Genomic DNA, 25,756 nt, shown 5'->3' with positions numbered 1-25,756 from the left:
TAGTGCCGTCGGGGTGAGTGCTCAACATTCCAAAACAATTGTAAAATAGAGTGGCATTTCCAACAGCGTCTTTGATGTTCCATATTTTGTGGGAACACTTTGATTAGCAAAATTATCACATGTAACAAAATTGCGACATTTTAAGAATGCATTCGAATAGACATTCTCATTGAACAATTGTAATAATTTTGGCACCCATGGATCAGAAATTTACCGTCATAATAAAGAAAACTATTGAATATCATGCGTGATTTTAATTTATTGTAAGCTATTAAAATAATGTTGATATTTTTACTGTCCATACGAACGCGCATGTGAATTTTCCAAGATATGTAAATCCCTAACCAAGACATCAACTTCATGTACCTTATCCTAGATTGGTCAATCAGAAGAAGGCGAAGAATACGAAAGGGAGGAGCATCGTCTGCAATTCAAATTATGTAAAACATACTATCTTTGACAGATTCGGTTCATTTAAGGGACGAATGACCTTCGGATTAAAATCCCTCTGTAACAACAACATGATTCGGTTCATTTCATTTACACTTTCGAGCTAGTAAGAACTTCTCGTGATAATATAGCTAGTAATATTTCTTAATGTGCTTACCAAAAACTTGCTATAATCTCTTAATTCATCTCGTAGCATCATACAATATCTGATTTATCACGAATAATCGACAATACGACAATTTGAGGATGTTCCAAGAACGCTGCTGCAGTGCCGTCGGGATGCAACAACAGCATAATGCTCATCTTGTACATCCCTTGCCAAGAAATCAATTTCATATAGCCTATTTCTCAGATTAACGTAATAAACAACATGTAGAAAATCAATTCAGATCAATAGTTGCTCATTACAATTGGTCAAGAAACAATTTATTGATTTTAATGTCGCAATTTTAATACATTTTCCAATTTCCGTACTCGAGAATTTTGGAAGCGGGGGCCATGATGCTCTGGATGGATTGTCCTCCATGACTGGTCCTGGCTGGATATATTCGTGGGGAGAAACTCGACCCTTTACTGCAGGAATTTCATTACCAACTCTTTGGTAAAGCAGAAATTTTCCGAGGAAAATTCTGATGAAAGTGAACTTTTTCAAAACAACTCTTATTGATTGGAATATTTATCAACAACTCTTTGTTAAGTACAATCATCCTTAATAACTCTTTGCTTCATCGCCAAACCAAACCATTTCATTGAATTCATCATATACAAGAATATGAATGGTAAGGAGAGGCAGATGGTGTATATTTCGCTGGCGTTACTTTCCAACAGGTCGCCGGTTCGCGCTAACTACTAATCCGTCCACTGAATGATTTTCAGTTGTTGCTTTCGCTTCGTTGATCTCTGGTTCCGTTCGCTACTCGCACACTGCTGTGGCTTTCACGCGCTCTTCTTTGCTGCTCCGCTGCTTGATCCGTTCGTTATGTCGTTCGATTTGTGAATGAGCTGGGAGCAGAACAACCAGTGGTTTTATTTGCTCGAGCTCCGTTCACCGATGGCGAGTGGTGGGGCTCTCCCTTGATTGTTTCGTCACTCCGTTCGCTACTCGCACGCGATTGGTTATTGCTTTCGCGCTATTTTCGTTGATGGTGTAATTCTTCGCTGAGAAAAAAAGGCAACTCTATTGATTTTTCATGCAAAATGACCGACTTTGATAAACTATATCTCAGTTATTTATGGACCGATTTGAATGAAATTTTCACAGAATATCAGACATAACTTAAATTTTAACATATGTTTTTGAGTGATTTTTCCAATCACACGTTGAAAAGCAGTTACGGTTTGACTAAAGTGAATATTTTGACGATTTTTTATGATTGACATAACTAAACATATTGAAGGAATAGCTTCATGGTATCTTCAGCAAAGTTGTAGACTTTGACGAGATGAATAAGTTTGCTGAAGACAGTTTTTGTGTAAGGCTATGAAATTTTAAGATAAAAAGTTTTGAATTTTTCGTCGAAAATTACAGTTTAGTCAAACCGTTATTACTTATAAACTTGTGATTGGAAAAATTATTCAAAAATATATGTTAAAATTCAAGTTACATCTGATGTTCTGTGAAAGTTTCATTCGAAAATATTTCCATAATAACTGAGATGTAACTTACCAAAGTTGGTCATTTTGTATGGAAAATCGAAAAAGTTGCAAATGCATGCGAATAAGTTGGGGCCTTCCTTAGTCGAGTGGTTAGTGTCCGCGGCTACAAAGCAAAGCCATGCTGAAGGTGTCTTGGTTCGATTCCCGGTCGGTCCAGGATCTTTTCGGAATGGAAATTTTCTTGACTTCCCTTGGCATAGAGTATAATCGTACCTGTCACACGATATACGAATGCAAAAATGGAAACTTTGGCAAAGAAAGCTCTCAGTTAATAACTGTGGAAGTATCACTAAGCTGAGAAGCAGGCTCTGTTCCAGTGAGGACGTTATGCCAAGAAGAAAAAGAAGTGAATAAGTTCTCTGTTTATTCAACAAACCAGCTGAATAATTCATGGGTGCACAACAGAAACAGGGTAGCAGATCACAGGGATTTAGTTGAAATCTGGAAACGTAGCTCAATCTTGAAATCTTGAGCGATTTCACAAACCAGATTCTGGATTAACAGCTCAGCAGGCTTCTAGCAGCGAGGTACTTCTCGCTAAGCAAGTTCGGAGGAGCTCTTACCAGCTCGAAAGCGGAAATGGAATGAAACTGAATCCAACGAAGGCAGCATGTTTTATAACCTTGGAATAGCAGATGATGCTCCTCCCTTTTGTGCTCTTCGCTTTCTGAACGACCAATCTGGGAAATGGGTATGTGCCAATAATGTGTTGGGCTTGGAATTACTTGAACATTGCGGAGAATACTATTACGTGAGAAATTGGTCGAACATGAATTGTTGGAATGATTGGCATTCCCTAAATATTCAATACGAGCTATTGATAATTAATAGTTTTCTTTATAATGACGGTAAATTTCTGATCCATGGGTGCCAAAATTATTACAATTGTTCAATGAGAATGTCTTTTCAAAAGCATTCTAAATATGTCGCAATTTTGTCACATGGGATAATTTTCCTAATCAAAGTGTTCCCATAAAATATGAAACATAAAAGGCGCTGTTGGAAAAGCCACTCTATTTTGCAATCGTTGTGAAATGTTGAGCACTCACTCCGACGGCACTGCAGCAGCGTTCGCGAGTACAATCTCAAATGGTTGAGTCATAAATTATTCATGATAAATGAAATTTTGTATGAAGCCGTGAAATTGATTTAGGAATATTAGAAGTTATAAATAAAGTCGGAAATATTTCTCTTTTAACTCTTTTCCACAAATTTGATGGCTCTGAAAAGAACCGATGGCTTTGTTAGCTTCGATGTTGTTACGGATAAATAACACTGCTCGGACCAGCAAAATTCAGGGGGCTTCTGGTATTTGCTCCTAACGGGATTGCTCCTTGACCACCAATGATGATTTCATCACGAGTCGAAATTTTGAAGCGCGGGTCAACAGCTTCTCGGCCGATGAAATTTGCGGCGGCGATGACGATGGCTGGGTGAACGCAAACAAGCGGTGATCCACAAAGCGAGAATGACTCGCCCGACCGTGTTCACAGTTCGACCGCAATTTCTCCTGTGGACTGCTTCCTCTTCTTCTTCTAGGCGGCGGCAGCGGTGATGGCTTTAGCTTCGGACAGCATCTTCTCTCGCTCGCTCGACAGTTTGATTTGAGCGAAGCAAGACAAACGGGAGCGTCCTTCGCTATCGATGTCTGTGCCTGAAAAGCACGTCCGGTCAGAGCAAGCCGATCTGTCGCCTGCTGAGATGCGAGCCAATCGGAGAGTGAAAAGCAAATGACGTCAAATTTTCTCTAACCACCCCTATTTATAGATTTGCTTGAAATCAACGTTCTCTTTTAAAACAGTTATTAAACTATTTAGACAGGTATGTGGGATTCAGTAAGTAAACGACATGAAGCTTTGATGTCTTGGCTTTCGATTGAGGTGCTAATCAAGAAATTCCGTTAAGCCAGTGCAAAGTTATAAACGTTTAAAATATTTCATGCCAACGTAACGCTCCTGGTTTTGAAATTCCAATTTCACTCCTGTATAGAGAAGAAAGACGTACTTCTACGTCAAAAATGGCGAACACACTTTTATTTAGATTGTTTATTATTGATTGATTTAAAATTGCACTCCACTCTTTTTTGTCTATATGGAATAAATTTTCACATCATATTGTCTGTGTGCCGAGCTAGTATGACTAGTATTTTCGGCAGCTTTGTTCTTTCCGTCACAGGAGGTTTTTTGTAAGCTATTGGGCTAAAAACTTGCATCGATACTATTAGCATCTTACTGGGTTCATTCACAAATTTCATAACGCCGAAAATGGCCATTTTCAATACCCACCCACCCCCTCGTAACGCATTTTGTATGAATATTTTACGAGTTTTGTATGAGCCGTAACATCCTGACAACACCCACCCACCCCCTCTAGCGTTATGAAATTTGTGAATGGGGCCTACTGATGAATTTTGCAAGAATTGGTCGACAAAACCCCCTGTGACGAAGAGCACAAAACGACCATGAAAATCGATTCCAACTGGTTCCCCGAACCAGTAGTTTCTCTGTGCGGTAGCTTCATGCCGTTCTGGTACAATAAAGGATGTAAGGATCCATCCTGCTGCTGGAGATCTAATGATCTAATGATCTCTGGTTGCGGAGACCGGAACGTGTCGCGTATCGGCTTGGAGGAGGTTGCCACGGAGGTGTTGTCGGTTCACATCTGCCTTTTGCTCAGCGTCAGCATTGCGAATCCTTTGATGGGGAGAGAAGAAATTTAGTCCCGTTGTAGGCCGATTTGAAACGGATACTTACCAGCTGCAGTTCTGGATCCGGTACCGGATAGTAATATAGATTTTGTAGCACAAAACAAGCAGAAATCAGGGTCTATATACATATAAACGCTGGCAAAAACCGGAGATGAAAATTTTGTGGCACCGCAAGGATATTTGGTTTTTGTTTTTGGCACACAGGCATAGGAACACGCTAAAAAAAACACCACGCAGGTGTAGTTTTAAATTTCGAAAAAAGTTTTTTTTTCATTTACTCACCTTTACTGGAAAAGTTAAACAACACAATTTTGTTGTTCATTACACATGTATTTCCTTGGGATGTGCAAAAAAAGAATTGTTCATGTTTTGTGCACTTGCGTGATAGAGTCACGTAAATAAAGTTATTTGGATAAATTAAATATTTCATTACTGTCCAACTTTAACACTACTAATTGGTTTTTTGTGAGCGTGTATAATAAAGGCTGCTCGCTCAAACCAACCGTTTGCTGTAATGTATTAATTTGGTAATATATGGTAGAAGCGCAAATCATTCGGCAAATGGTGGCCTTGTAGCTCCACTGTTTCTTACGAGTCGCAACCCCTATATAATTTTACCGTTTCCACCCATTTTGAAATGATGTTACTATTTGATATGGATTACTCAAACCATTTTTAATAATCTAATGCTTTAAATTTAATATTGTCCAACATGAAAGCTACTGTTTGTGAAACATTACCCTTTACAGCTATAAGAAAATTATTGTTTGCAATGTATGGCAAACTGTGTTTTTCTATGCGGCAAGTGCCTAGCCTAGTGACAATAGTAAATTACAATAGATAATTACTACTGTTAATAAAGTGTAGTGAATCCTATATGTTTGTTTTTTTTTTTCATGTTAAAAACAATCTTCCGGGAAAAAAGCGCCGGTCCGAAATTACAGATTTTCGGTAAATAATTACCGATCGCTCAGTAATGGATCATTAAAATAACCAAAACGGCCGCTATGGAAAGCATAGATAGCGCCACCGTAGCCTTGTGTGTTTGACAGAACAGCAATGCTGTCACAATGTTAAATCCCATATACAGTGGCGCCTTTGTTTTGATGCGGCGAGCACTTGCAAAAACTACATTCAATGATCCATTTTGACAACTATCATCCGTAAAGCAAAGGTCCGTAAAGGTCCATTTACCGAGATGATTACCGATCGTTCAGCTGTTGAGATTTCGGTAAATAAATTACCGACGTCGGTGATTTGTTCTAAGTGTGTAAGATCTTACAAAATGCGTTTAGTCTAAAAATTAGCTGTTAGCAGGGGGTGGGAAACTCGGCTCATCTAAAATTGTGCCGATTTGTGCCGACTATGCCGAAGTGAGCGACCTTATCGATATGTCATACTTGTCTGGTTGCACTGTTATAACTAGCAACTCTGTTTCATCCATGGCAGATTGTTTTTGGGTTCATTCACAAATTTAATAACGCCGAAAATGGCAATTTTAGACACCCACTCACCCCTCATAACGCTTTTTGTATGAATATTCTGCGAATTTTGTATGAGCTGTAACATTTCGAGAACACCCACCCACCCTTCTCAGCGTTATGACTTTTGTGAACAGACCCTTTGTTTATTTTCAAAATCACCGATTGATCGAATTCGACTGAACAGCATAAAATCTAAAGTTTTTGATTGACGGAGGTCGCTATTTAGATTTTTGGTAAGTTTTAAGTAAAAATGTGCCTTTGCCTTCAATAATACATTATTGTCGCGCGCCCACCAAATCGGAACGCGCGTGTGGGACACGCGACGTGTGACTCGTTCCCGACATAACTGTCATAATGGCATGTGTGGCGCTGCATTCTTACGATGTTTATGAACACAGCGCACTATTCACATATTAGCTGCGACGCACGGGGCCCGAGAAAACAATAATAATAAATAAATGTTGGTCTTGATTTCTACCGGATACATAATAATATAATTTTGCGGTCCAGTGGCTAAGAAATCGAGCGGATAATGATCGTAGATTTGGATGCCAAGCATCGCGCTAAGGATCCAATGGATGATAGTGGATTTGCAAAATAGTTTCCGAAGTGTAGTGGGTAGCCGTGATCGTGGAAATGCGAGCTTCGAGGTCCATCTACAGTGCGTTTGTTGTACTGCTGGAAATGTTAAGATCATACAATGGTGAGTCTTTCGGATTATCCTCCTGCAGAGAAACTGGAATGACTCAAACTCCTTTTCTATATAACCATTCTCAACAAATCAAGGACAACAAGTACACCCTGATCAGCGAATCACACTGCTTCCGGCGATTGAACGGAACGAACATAATCGGGTGCAGTTTCAAACTAAGCGGATCCGAGGGCGTTCTGCACTTTATTCGTCCAAGTAACTGAATAAAACGGCTTATCATTTTGTCATATTTGTTTTGTAGGAAATAAGAGGAACTCCCTAGTTTTTCAAAGCGAGCTCATTGTATGCAAAATTTAAGCAATGTACACGTCGAAAAAATGTTAAAAAGGTTATTCATTTTAAAACAGTTTCAGAAGACAAGTAGAATCACTTCTGAATTAATTTTCTCAAAACCGTATGAAAGTTACTTACGTCGATTTGAAAAAGTAACCGAAAATTATTGTTCGTGTTGAATTTTAGTTCGAATTTTTTTGCAGTGTAGAAATTCTAAACTAATTTTTCGAACCACTTTCGACTTTGACAGCAGGCAAACAACAACAAACATCTCCCGCACACGTTTTGGCTGCGCTTTTCGTCTTGCAGTACACTTTGCGTGTAGTTCCAAATTTTTATCCGATAAAAAAATAATTTTAGCCGGTTCGGATCAATTTTCGCTACCCAAATGAAAATCACGAACCGCTACACATCAGTGGCCTGCAATCGCACCACGGAGTCGCTGGATTGGGGCCCAGATGGGTTGATTTACTATGCCGCCTGCCACTCGATTGCCGTGTTCGATCCGAAGGTGAGTCTCATCTCATATTCTATCCGTTCGATTACCTATCTCTACTCCTTGTTTCCAGTTCCATGGTTCGGCCAAAATCGTTCGCACACTGACCGGTCACAAGGCTCGAATCAACACGGTGAAGAAGCTTCACGATGTGCCAATTGTGTCGGGTGCGATTGATCTGATATCCGGATCGGATGATTCCAGCTGTATTCTGTGGAACACTCAGGATTCGGTCAATCCTCGGCGATGTATCCTGGAAGGACACACGAAGGGTGTCACTCAGGTGGAAGCATTCTACTTAAAAGACGACAACTTGTTGGTAGCTACTGGATCGGCGGATAGTACCGTTAAGTTGTGGAAGCGGAATGGAGAGGAATTTGCTTGCTTCCAGACGATAAATCTGAAGACGGGCTATTGCTTCGCGTTGAAGTTCTTCCAACTGCCCGGAAGTGGAAGCGTGATGTTGGCTTGCGCAATGGACAATGATCTGATTGATCTGTATGCTAGGGTTGGGGAGGAATACATTCTGGTGGAACGTTTGAAGGGTCACACTGATTGGGTCCGTGGTTTGGACTGTGTACGGGAAGGTGAGGACGTATTGCTGGCCAGTGCGTCCCAGGATAGCTTTATTCGGCTGTGGAGGATTTCGCAGCGAGAGCGAATGAGGGCGCAACGATCGTTTGAGGAATTCTCTATCGATGAGGACATTGTTCTGGAAGAGAGGGTTTTCAGCGTTTCGGTCGATGGGAAGGAGTTCCATTACGCCCTGGCGTTGGAATCGGTGCTACAAGGCCACGAAGGTTGGGTTTACGGAGTGCACTTCAATAGGCAAGGAGATAAACTGCACCTACTGTCCAGCTCGATCGATAAAACTCTAACGATTTGGACGCCATCCGAGTCCGGAATTTGGTTCGAAAGTGTTCGCGTGGGTGAAGTCGGCGGAGCATCCCTTGGATTCTACGGAGGAAAGTTCGCACCTGACGGCAAATCCTTCATCGGTCATGGTTTCCAGGGTAGCCTCCATCTGTGGCATCAAGATCCGAATAGCTGTGCTGTTTGGAAGCCGGGAACGACCATTGGAGGGCACTTCGAAGCCGTTCGGGACTTGGCGTGGGATCCCGCAGGACGATTTGTAGTAACGGTTTCAGCCGACCAGACCACCAGAATACACGCTGCATGGCCTCGGTCTGCCATAAGAGAGGGCGACAATGACGAATCTATCACGTGGCATGAAATCGCCAGACCGCAAGTCCACGGCTACGATATGCAGTGCTTGTGTATGTTGTCGAGATATCGGTTTGCCAGCGGAGCGGAAGAAAAGATTGTACGGATATTCCAAGCGCCGGCCAATTTCGTTGAAAATCTTCGGCAGCTGTGTGAAGTCGATGAGGATCCCGAAGGGGAGGAAATTCTGAAGAGTGAGTATTGAAGTATTCTATTCATTTCTTTCATAGCAGGGCTGGTAGCAAATCACTTTTTAATGACGATCATTTTTTTCCACCTGGTTCTAGAAAGTCACTGTTTTCACCGAAAAGTCACTTAGTTCAGAAAAATGGTCACTAAAGTCACTATTTTCGTGATCTGATGATACTGAAATTTAAGGCACGGTGAGCTTCTCAAATACAAACGGCAAGAGATAGATAATTGTTATTATAAAGACAAACATAGTGTTATTTGAAATTCAAAGTGTGTAGAAAGATAAGGATTCCTAGTGATTTTTCATAGACGCTTTCAATGAAAAATGTAAAAAAAATCTAGGAAAAATTTAAAGAAGATTTTAGCAAAGCTTAAGAAACGACTGGGCTGAATTTTCTGGCCGAATTATTTGAACAAAATTTTGGCTGAAAGTAATTAAAATCTGACAGTCTTTCTGGATAACTCACTAGTGAACTTTCTACAACAATCCGCGGCTATAGAAGGAATCTTAACCTGCCATCTGAAATAATCTCATCAAAGTTCTTTCGAAAGTTAAGCCAGAGACGGTTAGGAATAACAAACAAAAAACAAGAAGGGTTTGTCAGAAAATCGTCCAGGACTTCAAAAGCAAGTAACGTAATCCGGGGTAACATTGATTAGTTTTTTTGGGATATTTCTTGCACGTTTTATATTTTTAAAACAAGCACTGGCATCCATCACTCGGGATTATATACTGTATTTTGCCTTTAGATTTTAGCATGTTATTTATTTATTTAGTTTTGAGTGACATTATGATTTAGCTGATATGGGGTAATGTTGATCGCAAATTTTAAATTTTTTGCTCCCCTACGCTTAAACGATTAGCATCCTTCAAAAGTTTGAAATGATTCCGAAGAAATTTGAATGTGCACACGCCATTTGAAGTTTATATGGAGATTACTATGGAAAACGCCCACCTTTTGTGTTAAGCCCTCTATCTATTCGTCATAATATTTTATGGAAAAGTGAACAGACTCTTCTCATGCGAAATCCTTTCAGCTTCAACTTTGCCAAACACCACATTTTAACTGGACGGATAAATTGTTATTCATCATCATAAAGTGGGTTTGCATGCAGCATGCTTCACCAACTATTCGGCAGGCAACAATGGTGCTCCTGGCGGGAAGAATAGATCAAAGTAATCCAGGATACTATGTTCTACAGCAAAAGCAGTGTTGCTCTGAAAGGAATTGAATGATCTTCTCAGCATGATTTAGACTTTGTTATCAATAATAACAAATTGTTCTTACGTCCTATCGAAATGTGGCCTTCGGCAAAGTTGTAGTTGGAAAGATTTCAAGTTTTGGGAGACTGATTTTCATCATAATTGACACCGCTTAAGCATAGGGGAGCCAAAAAGTCAAAATTTGCATCAGCCTATTGACCCATGTAAACAACGTTCAGTAATATTGTAAATGTAGTTTCTTGCTTGAATCATGGCCCCTGAAGCCGAATATTAAGACCAAACACTAACAAGTCATTCGCTTTTTGAGTTATTTCAAAATTAAACAAACACTAACTCGCCTAAAGGTAGTCAATTTCCTAAGAAAATTGTACATTCTTAATAGTCATTCGTTCATTTTACCTAATTGGAAAAACTTATTCTAGTTTTAGAAACGGAATCGTTTTCGGCGATGTCATTTTTAGGAACAATCGCATTTTCCTTGCTCATACCGTTTGCAAAACCGAAATGACATGAATCTTCGGTGCAGTCATCCCTAATGATAAAAATCATTGTTTCGAAAAGTTGACAAATTTACGCATGAACTTAACGCAAAATTTTGTCCATACGCCAGTTGTAGCCATAGTAAATTATACACCGTTTTACGTAACCAATCAGCATGAAACCATTTGTGTCCAGTAGATCACATTCACATGACAAAGCTACAATCATTTATTCTTCAGAATTGATTCAAAACATAAAACAAATGATTGATTTTCCTTATAATTTTTATTCATATACATCTAATCTAGCCAGCGTACTCCTAATCAGAGATGGGAAATATACTGTAGCAAACTCTTACCACCTCTACATTCACATGTTTCTACACGACCATCAAAATCCAAAGCAAACCATGACCGTTGAAAACAAAAAAATGTCACGGCTCTTAAAAACTGTAATCTTCTTCTTTCCAACGTTTATTTATTCAAATCCGAATGCGAAAAGACACAGTGGTAACACAATTTTTCCGGTTTTCAGGGTTTTGACTTTTTGCTCGGTAAAGGCGGTGTAAGATTGAACTTGTTATTTGTATCGCAACAGAATGATTGTGCTCTTGATGTTAGTACTAGTAGATTTCAATTAATTGAAAACGCAAGCGAAATATTAGCGATTGAATTATTTAACATTTTTTCCAATCATTCATCTCAGGATGGCTGCCCGAAAACGATCATAGTGGAGAGACAAAATCATTCAAGCAGTGTGTGAACCGTTGGCAGCGCAACGCCTGATGGTATTGGTGCTGCTGTTGCTTTGTGTTTTGAAACTACTAATTGAACTTTAAGACTTCACTTTTTGCAAAAAATAAAACACTAAAATCACTAGTAAGGCGAGAAAATACCTTTAAACTCTAAATTGTGTATTGGTTGACTGGCAGAGGCAATGAACTGTGGTGAATTGTGATTCCCAAGCCTGCTCCTAATTTGGCCATTCTCAAAAGAAATTAATATGATTGGCCAATTTAGGAGCCGAAGCTTAATCTCTGGCCGAAATTCTGGCCCAAGGCGGAAGAATGGTTTCAGCTCAGTTCCGATAGTTTTCATACATAGTATGTATTAAAAGCTTGTTTTCGGTAGTATCAGCTCCAGAATGTCTGAATAGTCATTGACAGCAGATTCTGTTTGATCAGCTTTAATGATTTTAGTATTTTCTTACATTCCGAAGAACTACTACTCCTACTATCAACCTAACATCGCAAAATTACAATAGAATTCGTATATAGCTCCATCAATGTTGCCAGTTTCACCAAAAACATAAAACCACAGACAAACAGACGTCACACTCTTATCATTGTCCATCGACCACCTTTTTAACGGTCGATTCAAAAATATGGTAGATGGCCAATCCGCCACCCGCAGCGCTCGCATCATTTTTGTTCGCGTTTGACGTTTACACACTACCGCCATCTGTTGGCCCGTCGGCCAAACACATTAATTTTAGCATTGGGCGTACATGTCCTCGTGACTATGATTTTGATCGAGATTTGTTCTATGTGTTACGTCTGTTTGTCTGTGATAAAACCTCCACAACAGCTTGCATTTAACATATTTGTGCTATAAATACGGCTTTCCATATAATTTTTAGATAAATTTTCTCTTAGGCTGGCCAAAACCGGTGTTTTTACTCTATTTTCATTAACTTGTTCATGAATATAAGAAAGATAAATAGTGTCTCTCTTTCTTATTTTCATGTAGTAATGAAAATAGGGTAAAAGCACCGGTTTAGTCCAGCATAAGAGAAAACACTATTCATGCTTTGAAAATATTCCATTCATAAATGATGTTTTGAACTTTTTACGAGATTAGTCATACCGATGAATCCCAAGTAACAATTTTAGTTGTACGAATTACTTCCAGGGTGCTATGAATAAACGCACATAAAACCACGGTCAAGGAACTTTTGCCTTCATCGCATACCCCAAAACCTTTTGTAGGCTAGAACGTGACTAGTTGGCCCACTCTAAAAGAGGCTATGAAGTGTATATTTATGTCACTCAAATAAAGCAAAAGAGCATTAATGGTAGCTTTTTTGAAGCCGCCTGTTCTAAATGAATGTCGCTTCATCTTAAAAACGATTTTATCATAACGTCGATCTTGCCGAATTCATTCCAACGTCACAAGTCTGTGATTATTTTTTTCGTAGTGCTTTTGATTTGAAGTGATTTATTTGGATTTAGTGCTCAAATCTTTAGTGCTGAGTGAGATTTACTGTGAAATGTGATAAGAAAGATGAAAATGTGCCTGTGCCCCCTCTGAAAGTGGCTTATTTCTAGTCTATCTATATAAATAAAAATGGAATGGTGTTTGTATGTCACGAAATGGCTTACGAACGGGTGAACGGATTTGAATGGTTCTTTCTCAGTGTTGTTCGTCAAGGTTTCCGACGTGTTTGTGTGTATCCAGCTTTTTACGCTGGCTATAAAACTGCGAAGGGTGATTAGATTTTGAAATATCCTGCTTACACATTTTATAGCATGTTCTTAGTAGGCAATCTTTTTAAATTGTTGATCGAGCTGTCAATAATTTTCACTGTACGTATTTGTTTTGGAGTTCAACTTTCTGTGTTTCGGATAACCCAAATTAAAAATAAATAACCGATTTGCAGTAACTTCATTCCTTTTATATAATTTTAGGCACCCGACACCGAGAGACCTTTCACTTTACTAAAGGAAAAAATACTGCTGCTATTTAAAAGGACTTGAAGCTTCAATTAAGACATATAATATTTTGTACTCCATTTTTGACTGAACTATTCGGAACAAAGTCTAGATAGCTTCGGTCGAGTTTTGGTTCCTTAAAACAGTACAGAAAACACGTAAACTTTTTGTAAAAAAGGATATCTAGTCAATGATCCTATGAACAGTGTTCCCTAATGTATTTGTAATTCTAGACAAACGACCTCGTCGATTCGCACTGATTTTCTTTACATAGTTAGCTTTTTCTCTATATAACTACGCTTGAGAACATGGGCTGTTGTGGCCAAAGTTTCTCAGAATGAGATGTCTAAAGTATGCAAGAGCAAAATGATCTTTGATGTTCGAACATTTTTCTACGTCTATGTTGGTTATGTACTACGCAATGTATAACCGACATGGTATAACTTAAACATAGTATGTCCTTTTGGGACTAACCGGAAAATTGTCCATGGCGGGATGCAGGAATGTATAGAAGGGTCTTTTACTGGTTCATAAAACGTTCATAAACGGTTCATTCTCAATGAACGCATCAACGTAAAATTTGGAGCACAAGAGTTCGAAATAAGACAGTCAGGAATAGTCACGGATGCACCAAAGACTGTATAATTTAATAAATAAACCACATTCTATATTCTATGTTCCACATCAGTAGGTACGCAGACACTAAATACGTTCAATAGTATCCCAGGATATTCACCGGGAAAGTTGAAAAAACGAGTGCGAACGAAACTGTCATTTTATATGGGACGATCAAAAGCGTTTTTCAACAGCCTACTTGATGGCAAGACGAAGTTTGCCGGGACCACTAGTTATTTAATAATTGCTAAAATAAATCGCCAGGTGAAGAATTCAACATTTCTTGGTTTGATTGGGCAGTAATTGTGCTTTACATTATATTCAGCCAGTTTAATCATCACACCGTAGCACCTTATGAGTGAATTCATGGAGATAATATTATTAAAAAAAAAATAAATTGTGGCAACCGGAGTGAAATTAATATGGCGGAACCACAATTGATAGATTGCCATCGACAAATGCTATTTTGTCATCATATTTACACAAATAAGGGCACACTGTTATGCTTCGGCATTTGTGGATGTGAAATTGCCGTAAAAATGCTGATTGAAGATGATTAAGCTTTTTTTCGCTTTTTATGGTAACTAAGCAGCGTTCAACAAACTTTGCAGTTTGGGTATGTTATTATGAAAAATATTCGTAAAAACAATGAAAAAGGACATTAATTTGTAGTTTTCCATCAGGAATAAGTGCTTACAATGCATCGCAATGCATTCGCAATGCAACTGAAGAGCCCAAATACTGGTTTCAGAGGCATAAATAAGGTAAGTTATCAAGATTCAAGTGCATGTCAATCAGATTAAAAGCAGCTTTTATGACAACAAGGTGTATTATATAAATCTTTTATGATAGCCGTCACAAATAAGTGTCATTCAGCCACCACTAGCAGTTTAAATGAGGTATTATATGCTGCAGTAGAGCTGGTTTAATAGCCACAAAATTTTAACTTTATGGCTTGTCTCTAAAAGGTTTTGAAAAACTAAAAGCTGACTTACAAAATATCATCTTCTAGCAACGTTAAATGTCGCCTCTAGCTATCATAGCATTTACGTAACTGTCATAAAACATTAATAAATCCACACGAATGCCAAATTACTGTGGAATTGCTATTTGGGATGTTTCCCCGCTGATCAATGTTACCCAGGATTACGGTACTACTTTAGCTAGAAATCATTTAATTAGATTACATTAGAATTTCTAACAAATAAGCTAAATATTTTTTCCAATTATTTACACTTGATACTCCACGACTTTGGTCAACTATATCTATACAAAAAAAAACTTTCTATAATTAATGCTTGAACATATTTAACAACAATAAAAAATAAATAGTGATATCAAGCGAGTCCTTTACGTCCACCTGTGCTTGAGTTTCAGTAATAAAAAGGCATCTAATGAATAGAGATTTCTTAAATATGACGATTTCAATTGTTTAATGTTTGCTTTTAATCTACGTATGCGAAACATTGAGGCAAATGCTAGCTAATCAAGTTTAAGGCCTCATAATAATGAAAAAATGCAAAATTAGTCATTTTAAGGGTCGTTGAACAGATAAAACGTGAGGTTACGACGCGTCTTTCAGACTCTCAGTGATTTGATTATTTTCAATAATTCATTTATTGAAATGTTCAATTAAAATGCTAATGTTTTTAGTACGTTTTTCTAATTACTTATGCGCAATTTCAACATTTACCTAATTTAAATTGTCTCGAGTTCAATTATTTTCTATTATTTTCTAGAGTTACTGTTTATGTAGAAGAAAGGGTTTAATTTTACGATTGTACCCCGTTTGGCATAAAGTCGTTTGGCATAAGGTCGTTCGGCATAAAGCCGTTTGGCATAAAGTCGTTTGCCATAATGATTGACTAAGAATGATTATTGGCATTTTTAAAGCTTTAACCGAGATCAACACTACCGAGCTCATTGCAAAAAAAATTGATAGGTTTGCAATAAGCGTGGTGTTTGTTCAGAGATTTTCCAAGCTATGTATGTCAAAAATTGTTGTGACATTAGAGAGCATAACTAAATAAAACTCGTAACGGGTCTGGTGGAAGATCTTTTCGGAATGATTTTTTTTTCTACATCTCAGAACATAGAATATCTTTGAGCTTGTTGCGATCTACACGGCTAAAAAAATGTTGTAAATTTAAGTTTATTTTCACGCACATATTTGGAACATCAAAATAAACCTAAATTTCAACGACCAATCTATTAATTTTCAATCGAAATCACTTTAAATTTACACGGTCATGTAATATTCAACCATTTTTAGTTGAAAATTAAATGTACATTCATTTAAGTTTACATGACGCTGTAACAACACACGAATTTGATTTATTTTTACAGTTGACTTCAGTTTACATCTCATTGAAAATTTGTTTTTTTTTCTGTGTACATATTTGAAAATATTAAATTGGCAAAGGAAGTTCGCAGTAGAATATTTCGCTCATAGAATATTTCGCTCAAGCTTTGTCCAAGTTTGGACGTGAACACTTGATGAAAATTACTTGATAAAAGAAGGGAAAATTTATTTGCAAAATATTTAAAGCTCTAAGCCAAAGACTTATTATTACAGCATAATGCAAAAATGGCCTATATACGAGAGCAGATAATTTTTCGTTTAAAATGTTTGAGACACTAACGCAAAAAAAAATTCCCACAGCATAACTCAAATGAACAACACATTTAAAAAATATGTGTGGCAAATTTTTTGAACGATTCAATATTAATTTTAATTTTGGAATTGTACGCCAAAAACACCGTCTATCGTCGAAAGAAGGGAAAAGAGATCATGTATTCGCAAGAATAAAAATATGTTGATTATTGGCAGGTTCTAAAGTAATTATCATTCTTACAGCATGTCTTGCAAGAATTGATAATACAGCAAAATATAAAAAAGGTTACCATTTAGCTTTACCAAATATTAAAATTTTAAAACAGTATAAATATAAAGAACAGCCTATTTTTAAAAGAAGGCAACATTTATGATTAAATATAAAAGAAGACGCCAAAAATAATCGCGGAATAATACAACGAAAAGACATCAAAAATTGCGTTCAGAATCATCGGTTCCCCGAATGACCGCTTTCCCCGAAAAGTGGTACAATTTGAATAGAAGCTGTAATAGTCTTCAGTGGTTGGATAGTGAACAGAAAAGAACGATAAGCAATCAAAAGAAGGAGGTATTCTGTTTTTATTGGCTATGCACATGTTAGCAAAAATGCTGGGGACGGTAAAACTCGAAAGAACCGCCAATAAAATAAATAAGGGTGTATATTAGATGGTTAGTTCGTTCACCACCTTGAAATGTATAAAGTTACGACAATTAAGAGTTGCAAAAACTTTTCGGGGCGTGGGCTAATCGAGGAAACGGGATATTCATGGAACTGGCATTCGGGGAACTGGCGTTCAGGGAAACGACATTCGGAGAAAAGTAGCACAACCCTCCGAAGTAACTGCAGTAGTCGATTTCTCTTTTCGTCAATAACTATAGCAGATCAATGTTATCGATTGCCGCCCTTCTGTCAATTGGAAACAAAAAATATCTACAGAACTGCCTATGTATAAAAGAAGGTGAAATTTATTTAAATTTTAAACCAACACTCTTTATACCTATAATTATGGTTACATCATGTTTCGAAGAAAAATCATAGAATGTTTGAAAGAAGGGTAAATTTGTGCTAAATATATCGAAACTTCAGTGCAAAAAAAAAAATATTCCAATAGCGAAACTCATAAGAAGCATTAATATTTGAAAGAAGGGTAATTTCTGAATAAATAATAAAAAACTATTAGCAATAACTTTCCTAATATGCTTTAGTTTATTCAAGATCATATGATTGTTGAATAGTGTGTTATTTTGTTTCAATTGACTCCAAAACAAGCCTGATGCCATCGGAAAGATTCAATTATGTAGAAACGAATGTCATCTTAAGAAATTCTTGTTTTCAGACTCATTATGCCAAACGACTATTATGCCAAACGACTTTATGCCAAATGACCTTTATGCCAAACGACTTTATGCCAAATGACCTACCACCTAATTTTACAAATATTCTATCACAAATTTAGCTTAAGTTTCTATTTTGTTTGTTTTTTTTTTTGTCTATTAGCGAGATTTCTACTTCCCTGCCGAAGGACGTCTTCACTCTATTATTCGATAGGTTCTTCATGGATTTATTCTCAAATTCTTCAGGAATATTTCTGATTCATTCTGAGATATCTTATTCCCGGACTTCTCCTACCATCCTTTCATAAATTCCTCTAGAGATTCTCCTCAATTCTTTCAGAAACTCGTTCAGAAATTCATCCAAAAAAATTTCAATGGGATGACATATTTCTCTCTCCAGAATTTGCTCCAGGAAAGCCAACCAACTACTCTCCAATAGTTACTACGTATACCTAGCTGATCTTTCAAAGATTCCTACAAATATCTCAAAAGAAAAAAGGTTTTTCAGAGTTTTCATAGTAGAAATTTATTTTGAAGAATATCAGTTCGTATGTCAACTTTTTCAATTATTTGTGCATCCATTTTCTTATGAATTCCTTCAAAATTTGATCCCTGTTTTCTCCCAAGAATTTCAATAATAATTCCCTCCAGAGTCATCAATTAAATCTACCTGAGATTCCCCTTAAAGTTTCTCCTGAAATTTCTCTATGAATGCCTACAGCATTTCATCCAAGAACTCCTGCCATTTACCTTTTTTAACATTTTAAAATTAATTTCTCAAGTAAAATCTCTGTAGATTATTCAATTTTATATCAGCAATCAACGCGCAGCTATTCAGCAAGACCAAGCTGAGGGTCGTGGGTTCGAATCCCACCGGTCGAGGATCTTTTCGGGTTGGAAATTTTCTCGACTTCCCAGGGCATAGAGTATCTTCGTACCTGCCACACGATATACGCATGCAAAAATGGTCATTGGCATAGAAAGCTCTCAGTTAATAACTGTGGAAGTGCTCATAAGAACACTAAGCTGAGAAGCAGGCTCTGTCCCAGTGGGGACGTAACGCCAGAAAAGAAGAAGAAGAAGAAGAATCAGCAATCATTCAAATAGTTCCTACGATCAATACTACACAAATTTCTTATTAGATAAATTCCTGGTTTAAATAAAGAAAAAAAAAACATAAGAGAAAATCGTGGGGCCCAGATAGCCGTAGCGGTAAACGCGCAGCTATTCAGCAAGACCAAGCTGAGGGTCGTGGGTTCGAATCCCACCGGTCGAGGATCTTTTCGGGTTGGAAATTTTCTAGACTTCCCAGGGCATAGAGTATTTTCGTATCTGCCACATGATAGACGCATGCAAAAATGGTCATTTGCACAGAAAGCTCTCAGTTAATAACTGTGGAAGTGCTCATAAGAACACTGAGCTGAGGAGCAGGCTCTGTCCCAGTAGAGACGTAATGCCAGAAAGAGGGGGAACGTCATTTGGCATAAAGTCATTTGGCATAAAGTCGTTTGGCATAAAATAATTTGGCATAATGGTCATTTCGCATAAAGGTCATTTGGCATAATGGACATTTGGCATAATCATTAAATATTGAGTAGAAACATATTTGTTATCATTAAGTCGTAATATTAGGACATGTTTATAATTGGAAAATTGATATGATATACAAATTGTGTCTGGATATTTTTTTCCGTTATTAGAACTTTAAGCCTGATTCGCTGCCGACAAGTAATTTCTAGGCCTATATTGATGCATGGGAAATTCCTGCAAGGAAACGATCAAGAAAGCTCATTTTTCGGATCGCAGTACGCAGTTGAAAAGAAATGTCAGTTCAAACGGGAGTCGCCGTAGAAAATTTCTGCAAGGATTCGGCGAGAAATTTCTTTGGCGATTCCTGTTCAGCAGCAAATCAGGCTTTAAGGCTGGTTTGCTACTGACAAGAAGAGGAATCGCCTATCTCGATGCGTGGAAAATTTCTCCCAAGAAATGGTCAAGAAAATCACTTTTTTCTGATCGTAGTACGCAGTTGAGAAGAAATGTCACTTCAAAGGGGGCTCTCTGTAGGAAATTTCTTGACCTTTTCAGTCAAGGAATTTCTTTACTTTTCTTGAGCGAAACAGCATACTTAGCTTTAGGATGGATGTAGGTTCTGTAACGTGTTCCGTTGCTCACATCAATCCAGAGTTAAACAAATGTAAACTGGAATTAGTGTTCGTAAACAGTACACGATGACTTTGCTCTTGAGTTGCATACACATAATAGAGATGCTTATTGTTATTGAAGATTTCATGCACGACTTAATTTGTCTGTGGATATATAACCATGCATTCCGAGTAATAATTAATAATTTGCTGTCTTTACGATAGTATAACAATATGTCGAATTACCCTAAATGACCTTGATGTCTTTTTCTCTTGTTTAGGTGAAAAGGATCAGAGAAATGGTGTTTCACCATTGAATTTGAAATAATTGAAAGCTATTGTTTCGTCTCATCTCTCTGTGTTCATTGTGTTCACGATATCTAAATTATCTCAAGGTCACTTGAGCAGCTGTTGTGAATATGCACTGATCCTTCTTCTTCTTCTTCTCTTCTGGGTGGCCGAGACATGCACTGATCCTAACAATACATATCTTTTGTCACTTTTCATCATGTTGCTGTTGCTATCTAAAGCTATAAAAGCCTCATCAAGTTAGATTACACGTATCAGTTGAGTGCCACGTGATCATCAGTGAAAGTGTAAAGAGTTATTCAATCAGAACGATGTCAGATGACGAAGATTTTCTCGGTTTCGAAGATGAAGAGATAACACCACCTCCACCGGAAATATTGAAAACTAATCGCAATAATGACCTTCTTATCATCAAAGGATTTGTGTTCTACCGGAACAGAAAACCTGTAAGTAGATTTTTCAACTCAACTAAAACTTAACAAACTCTGCAACATTGAGTGCTCATTAGAAATAAAATTAATTAAGATCAATTTATAGGTCGACGGTACTCACTACTGGGAGTGCAAGGTGAGAAACCATTCTGGTCGTCACTCCGGGAAAAAATGCCCGTCGCGTGCAGTCACTAAAATGCGCAACGAACAACATCAAATAGTTTCGATGTCTGATCATAATCATGAAAATGATCCCATTCATGTAACGGAGATCAAATTTCGCAACGCTATCAAGCGGCGAGCAGCTGATGATGCAAGCAAGCATGTCAAGTTGCTTCGATTGGCAGCTACCACTTTTCCAAAGGAGGTTCAGGAAAGATTCACTTTAAATGCTCAACGCAAACTTCTGGAACGTGTCCGATCAAAAACGAGCACTACGCCGAAGGAACCGGATTCCTTGGTTGGATTTGATGTTCCGGATGGTTTGAAGACTTCCATCGATGGAGACAAATTTTTACTCGCAGACATAACAGAAGGTAACGAGAGGATCCTGATGTTTGGTACAAACGAAAATCTACAACGTTTGGCTAAGTCCAAATATTGGGTTATGGATGGAACTTTCAGCAGCGTGTCGAACTTGTTTCGGCAGCTGTTCACAATTCACGGTAGTAGCCCTCCGAGTCACCAACACACTTTTCCACTCGTTTATGTTCTGATGACGTCTAAAAGTGAAGAACTCTATCGAAAAGCCTTTCAGACGTTGAACGATATTGGTGATGATCTTGAAATACAATTAAAACCAGATGTAATTTTATCGGATTTCGAGAAGGCCATTGTAAACGCTAGCAAAACCGAGTTTAAAGACTCCAAACATAATGCGTGCTTTTTCCATTTGAGCCAAAATCTGTGGAAGCACGTGCAACATCTAGGGTTGACGAAAGACATGAACAACGATGTAAAATCATTTGATTTTTTCAAACAAACACAGGCTCTAGCATTTTTGCCACCATCAAAAATACCAGAAGCATTCGATATGTTGAAGGCATCGGCACCGTATCGCCTGACAGAATTTTTCTCATATTTTGAGGAAAACTATGTTCATGGAAGAGTACGGAGAACAACAAAACAAGGTAGGGTCACCAGAAATGACCCACTGTACCCACCAAGTTTGTGGTCGGTATATGACAACATTAAAAAAGACATTCCGCGAACGACTAACCAAATCGAGAGTTGGCATAGCCAATGGAACTCGATAGTTGGACATCATGCAGGAGTGCTAAAAATGATTGAAGAGTTCAGATTAGAAGAAAAATACGTATCAGGCCAAATACTTGGATATCTCTCGGCAAATAGTAGCAAGAAAAGACAAACCGACAGTGAACTGAACGACGGTAAAATAAGTAAAATAGTCAACAATCTGACGTCCATGACAAACGAAGATTATTTGAAAGCTATCGCTGCAAATTTGGGATCGAAGTCTAAGTAGAATCGATGCATACTGGACAACGTATTATATGATGTATTTTTGATAATTTGTTATTACTTTTATATCCAAATGTGAATAAATGTGTTTTGATTAGTTATGATGATAAACTCTTTGTCTCCAGTGATTTTCCCTTCTTTTAGACATAAGCTGTTCTTTCTAGTTGCACTGATAAAAATGTAGTTGGCATAACAACTGCTAACATATTCATAGTTGATCTTCCCTTCTTTCAAGCATGGGCTGTTCTTTCGAGTAAAATAATTGGCATTATAACTGCTAACTTATTCATCGGTGATTTTCCCTTCTTCAAACATAAGGCGTTCTTTCGAGGTGTACCGATAAAATAGTAGTTGGCATTAGAACTACTAGCATTTTCATCATTGATTTTCCCTTCTTTTAAATATAGACTTTTTATGCTGCTGATCCATAAACACAGAATTGTGCCATGTGAGTAAAAAATACAACAAACATGGGACTGACATGCGAATATGGACAGTTCTGAGCTGTTATATTAATTTACTGCATTTTATCTGTTAATTATTTCTATGTCATAGTCATTGTGTGAAATATGATGATTTGCTTAAACGCTTTTTCCATCCATGCAATTTTTTCTAAATATTCTTCGATTTTTCTTTGTTTTATGCCAAACGTCCATTATGCCAAATGACTATTATGCGAAATGACCTTTATGCCAAACGACTTTATGCCAAACGACCGTATGCCAAATGACTTTATGCCAAACGGGGTAGCCCCTCCTGTATAAGAATCTAATTTCTAGGCTTATCCTTGTTTGAAATAGTAGTGTAGTAGTGTCATTACTAATACTGTCTAGTCGAAATGGTTTTGAATAATTTGTCATTCAAGTGCTATTCTGATTACTCCTGTCTTTTACGCAAGATTAGAGTCTTAAATGTCAATTGTCGTCAAGTCTTAACAAAAATAGGCTGTTTAGTAGTAGTTCTAGATAATTTCAGCGTCTTACTTTCCATAGTCATTTTTATAGTGAATATTGAAGAGTAAAGTTACCTTAGGCTTCTATTACAGTCTCCTACAAGATTTACTTTTCGGTGGCAAATGCAATGCTTCACAACGCCTACTTTCTACTTGTAAATTTTGCGAAAATGAAGCTGGAATTAGATTATTTATACCGCTGTTACAAAAGAGGTATTTCTTATTATGGCAATGTAAAAACCATATTAAAATACGATTGTCGCCACTTATTTCTACTCAGTGAATCTACTAGTCATTTTCCTAAGAGTTCCTAAGTATTCCCTACGTCGTATATGATAACGATGTATCTAGCTAGGTAATAGTAAGAGTGGCTACTCTAAAATTAAAAAAAAAATGCTGAACGATAAATCCTATTCGCATTTGTGGAGAAATTAATGGTTGAATTCTTTAAGGTGTTCTAAACAGAATTCTTCAGGATAATTGGTAAGTCAAAGGAAGAATCACCGTATGATGTCCGGAAGAACATGGAGCTTTCTTGAGAAATTTCTTAAAGGATCGTTATATGAATTCCGGGTGGATTTTCTGGAGTAAACTCTGGGGCTATTTACGCCAACGATTTCCATCCATATTAAGTTTCTGTTTTCCGTTTCAGCCACACCTAAAGGAGCATCTGTGCCATCGCTTGGGTTATCCAATAAAGCCGTTTACAGCGTAGAAGCGGAAGCAGCTACCAAGCACGTAAAGGATATGTATCCCGAGCACTACTTCATTCCAACCAAACTGGAATCGCCTCCAGCCGAGGAAACCCTCATGCAAAACACCCTCTGGCCTGAGATGCAGAAACTGTACGGGCATGGCTACGAAATCTACGCTCTTGCTTCCACCAGGGACGGTCGCTTCATTGCCTCGGCCAGTAGGGCAACATCCCTGGAGCACGCTCGAATCCTCATCTGGAACACGACGAACTGGAAGATTCTTCAGAAGCTCGAAGCGCACCAACTGACGGTAACGCAGCTGGCATTCTCCCCGGACAACAGATCTCTGCTGGCCGTTTCCCGGGACCGAACGCTGTCTGTGTTTGAGAACAAGAAGCCATCAGAGGAAGATGGGTGCGATTTCCAGCTGGTGACCCATACGGATAAGCACACCAGTGTCCATGCTCGGATTATTTGGTGCTGTGATTGGTCGCACGATTCGGTGCACTTTGTGTCCGGATCACGTGACGGGAAGGTTGTTCTGTGGAAACGAAACGATACGCAGTATGGAGCATGCGGCGTGCTGGAGTTGAAGGGAGAATCCGTAACGGCCGTGGCGTTTGCGAGAAGGAAAATCGAAGATGTTCGGTATCTGGTGGCCGTTGGTTTGGAAAGAGGTGCGATACAGTTGTATGGAGTTGCGCAGGGAGACTGGAAGCTACTGGCAACGATTGATGAAACGTGAGTTCAATTTCGAAACCATCGGTGGTCAAATATTAAGATTTTTTTATTATGTTTCAGATGTGGACATCATCTCACTGTGAAACGGTTGGCGTTCAAACCGTCAAGTGAGGTAATACAGCTAGCAAGTTGTGGGGAAGATAATTTTGTAAGGGTTTATGATTTTTCCTTCTAGCAATAGTTATGACTATGTAAGTTACTAATGTATTATGTTTTCACTATTATCCGATAATCCTTGTCAACATGTACATATTAATCCTGTCTTTCCCACGAGTTCGATCAATTATTTCTATATCAAAATTACTATGATTCTTTATCTTTATTTGAGTTACCGCCTCCGTTGGATGTGGAACACCACAATAGTTGTTTATCAATATCATATTGATTGTTTATGAATAGCACCATTATTCAAACAATAAGTTGATCTAACAAACATATAATCATTTCGTGTTCGTCAAAAATCAATGGAACAAAGGGAAGAGAGGGTTAACAACTTTTACCAGTTGTTGGCTAATCTACGAAGGCCTTGAACGATGCAACTTCAAATCATCGAGGGTTTAGGCGTTTGGAGTTTCTCGGCCCTCCTCTGCTGCACGCACCTAGAATATTCGTGTCTTTCTTCTTGCCTTACCCGTGTTAAACGCCTACCTTTTTCACTTTCACCGAACATTGATTCACAGCACAAATCGATGTGCCATCAAATTTTCGCGCTGTATGTCTGATGAGACCACGTAAGATTCTTTAGCTTCTACATGACAATTGTTTCATGGTATACAAACTAATACAGCGGAACAGAAATAACGTTTCCATGTGTCTCAAGGATCAATTTACG

The 25,756-nt window shown here is 38.0% G+C and overlaps 1 protein-coding gene and 1 long non-coding RNA gene across 2 annotated transcripts; one reads left to right on the top strand and one right to left on the bottom strand.

Moving 5' to 3' along the window:
- Nucleotides 1–4,136: 4,136 nt before the first annotated feature.
- LOC110675644 lies at nt 4,137–5,075 on the bottom strand. The gene is made up of 2 exons (XR_002499673.1): nt 4,860–5,075; nt 4,137–4,799 (listed from the first exon to the last, which is right to left on the bottom strand). It is a non-coding gene; the product is annotated as an uncharacterized LOC110675644 (long non-coding RNA).
- Nucleotides 5,076–7,544: 2,469 nt separating this feature from the next.
- LOC110675643 (probable elongator complex protein 2) lies at nt 7,545–25,127 on the top strand. Its single transcript, XM_021841207.1, has 4 exons — nt 7,545–7,793; nt 7,852–9,196; nt 24,141–24,924; nt 24,985–25,127. Exons 1-4 carry the CDS (start codon nt 7,671–7,673, stop codon nt 25,097–25,099), a joined length of 2,367 nt encoding a protein of 788 aa, XP_021696899.1. The 5' UTR covers nt 7,545–7,670; the 3' UTR covers nt 25,100–25,127.
- The last annotated feature ends 629 nt before the right edge of the window (nt 25,128–25,756 follow it).

The sequence above is a fragment of the Aedes aegypti genome, chromosome 2 (genome assembly GCF_002204515.2).
Source record: "Aedes aegypti strain LVP_AGWG chromosome 2, AaegL5.0 Primary Assembly, whole genome shotgun sequence".
In the NCBI taxonomy this organism is placed as follows: domain Eukaryota; kingdom Metazoa; phylum Arthropoda; class Insecta; order Diptera; family Culicidae; genus Aedes; species Aedes aegypti.
The sequence above is the reverse complement of the archived record's forward strand: the minus strand, read 5'-3'. Positions and strand labels throughout refer to the sequence as shown.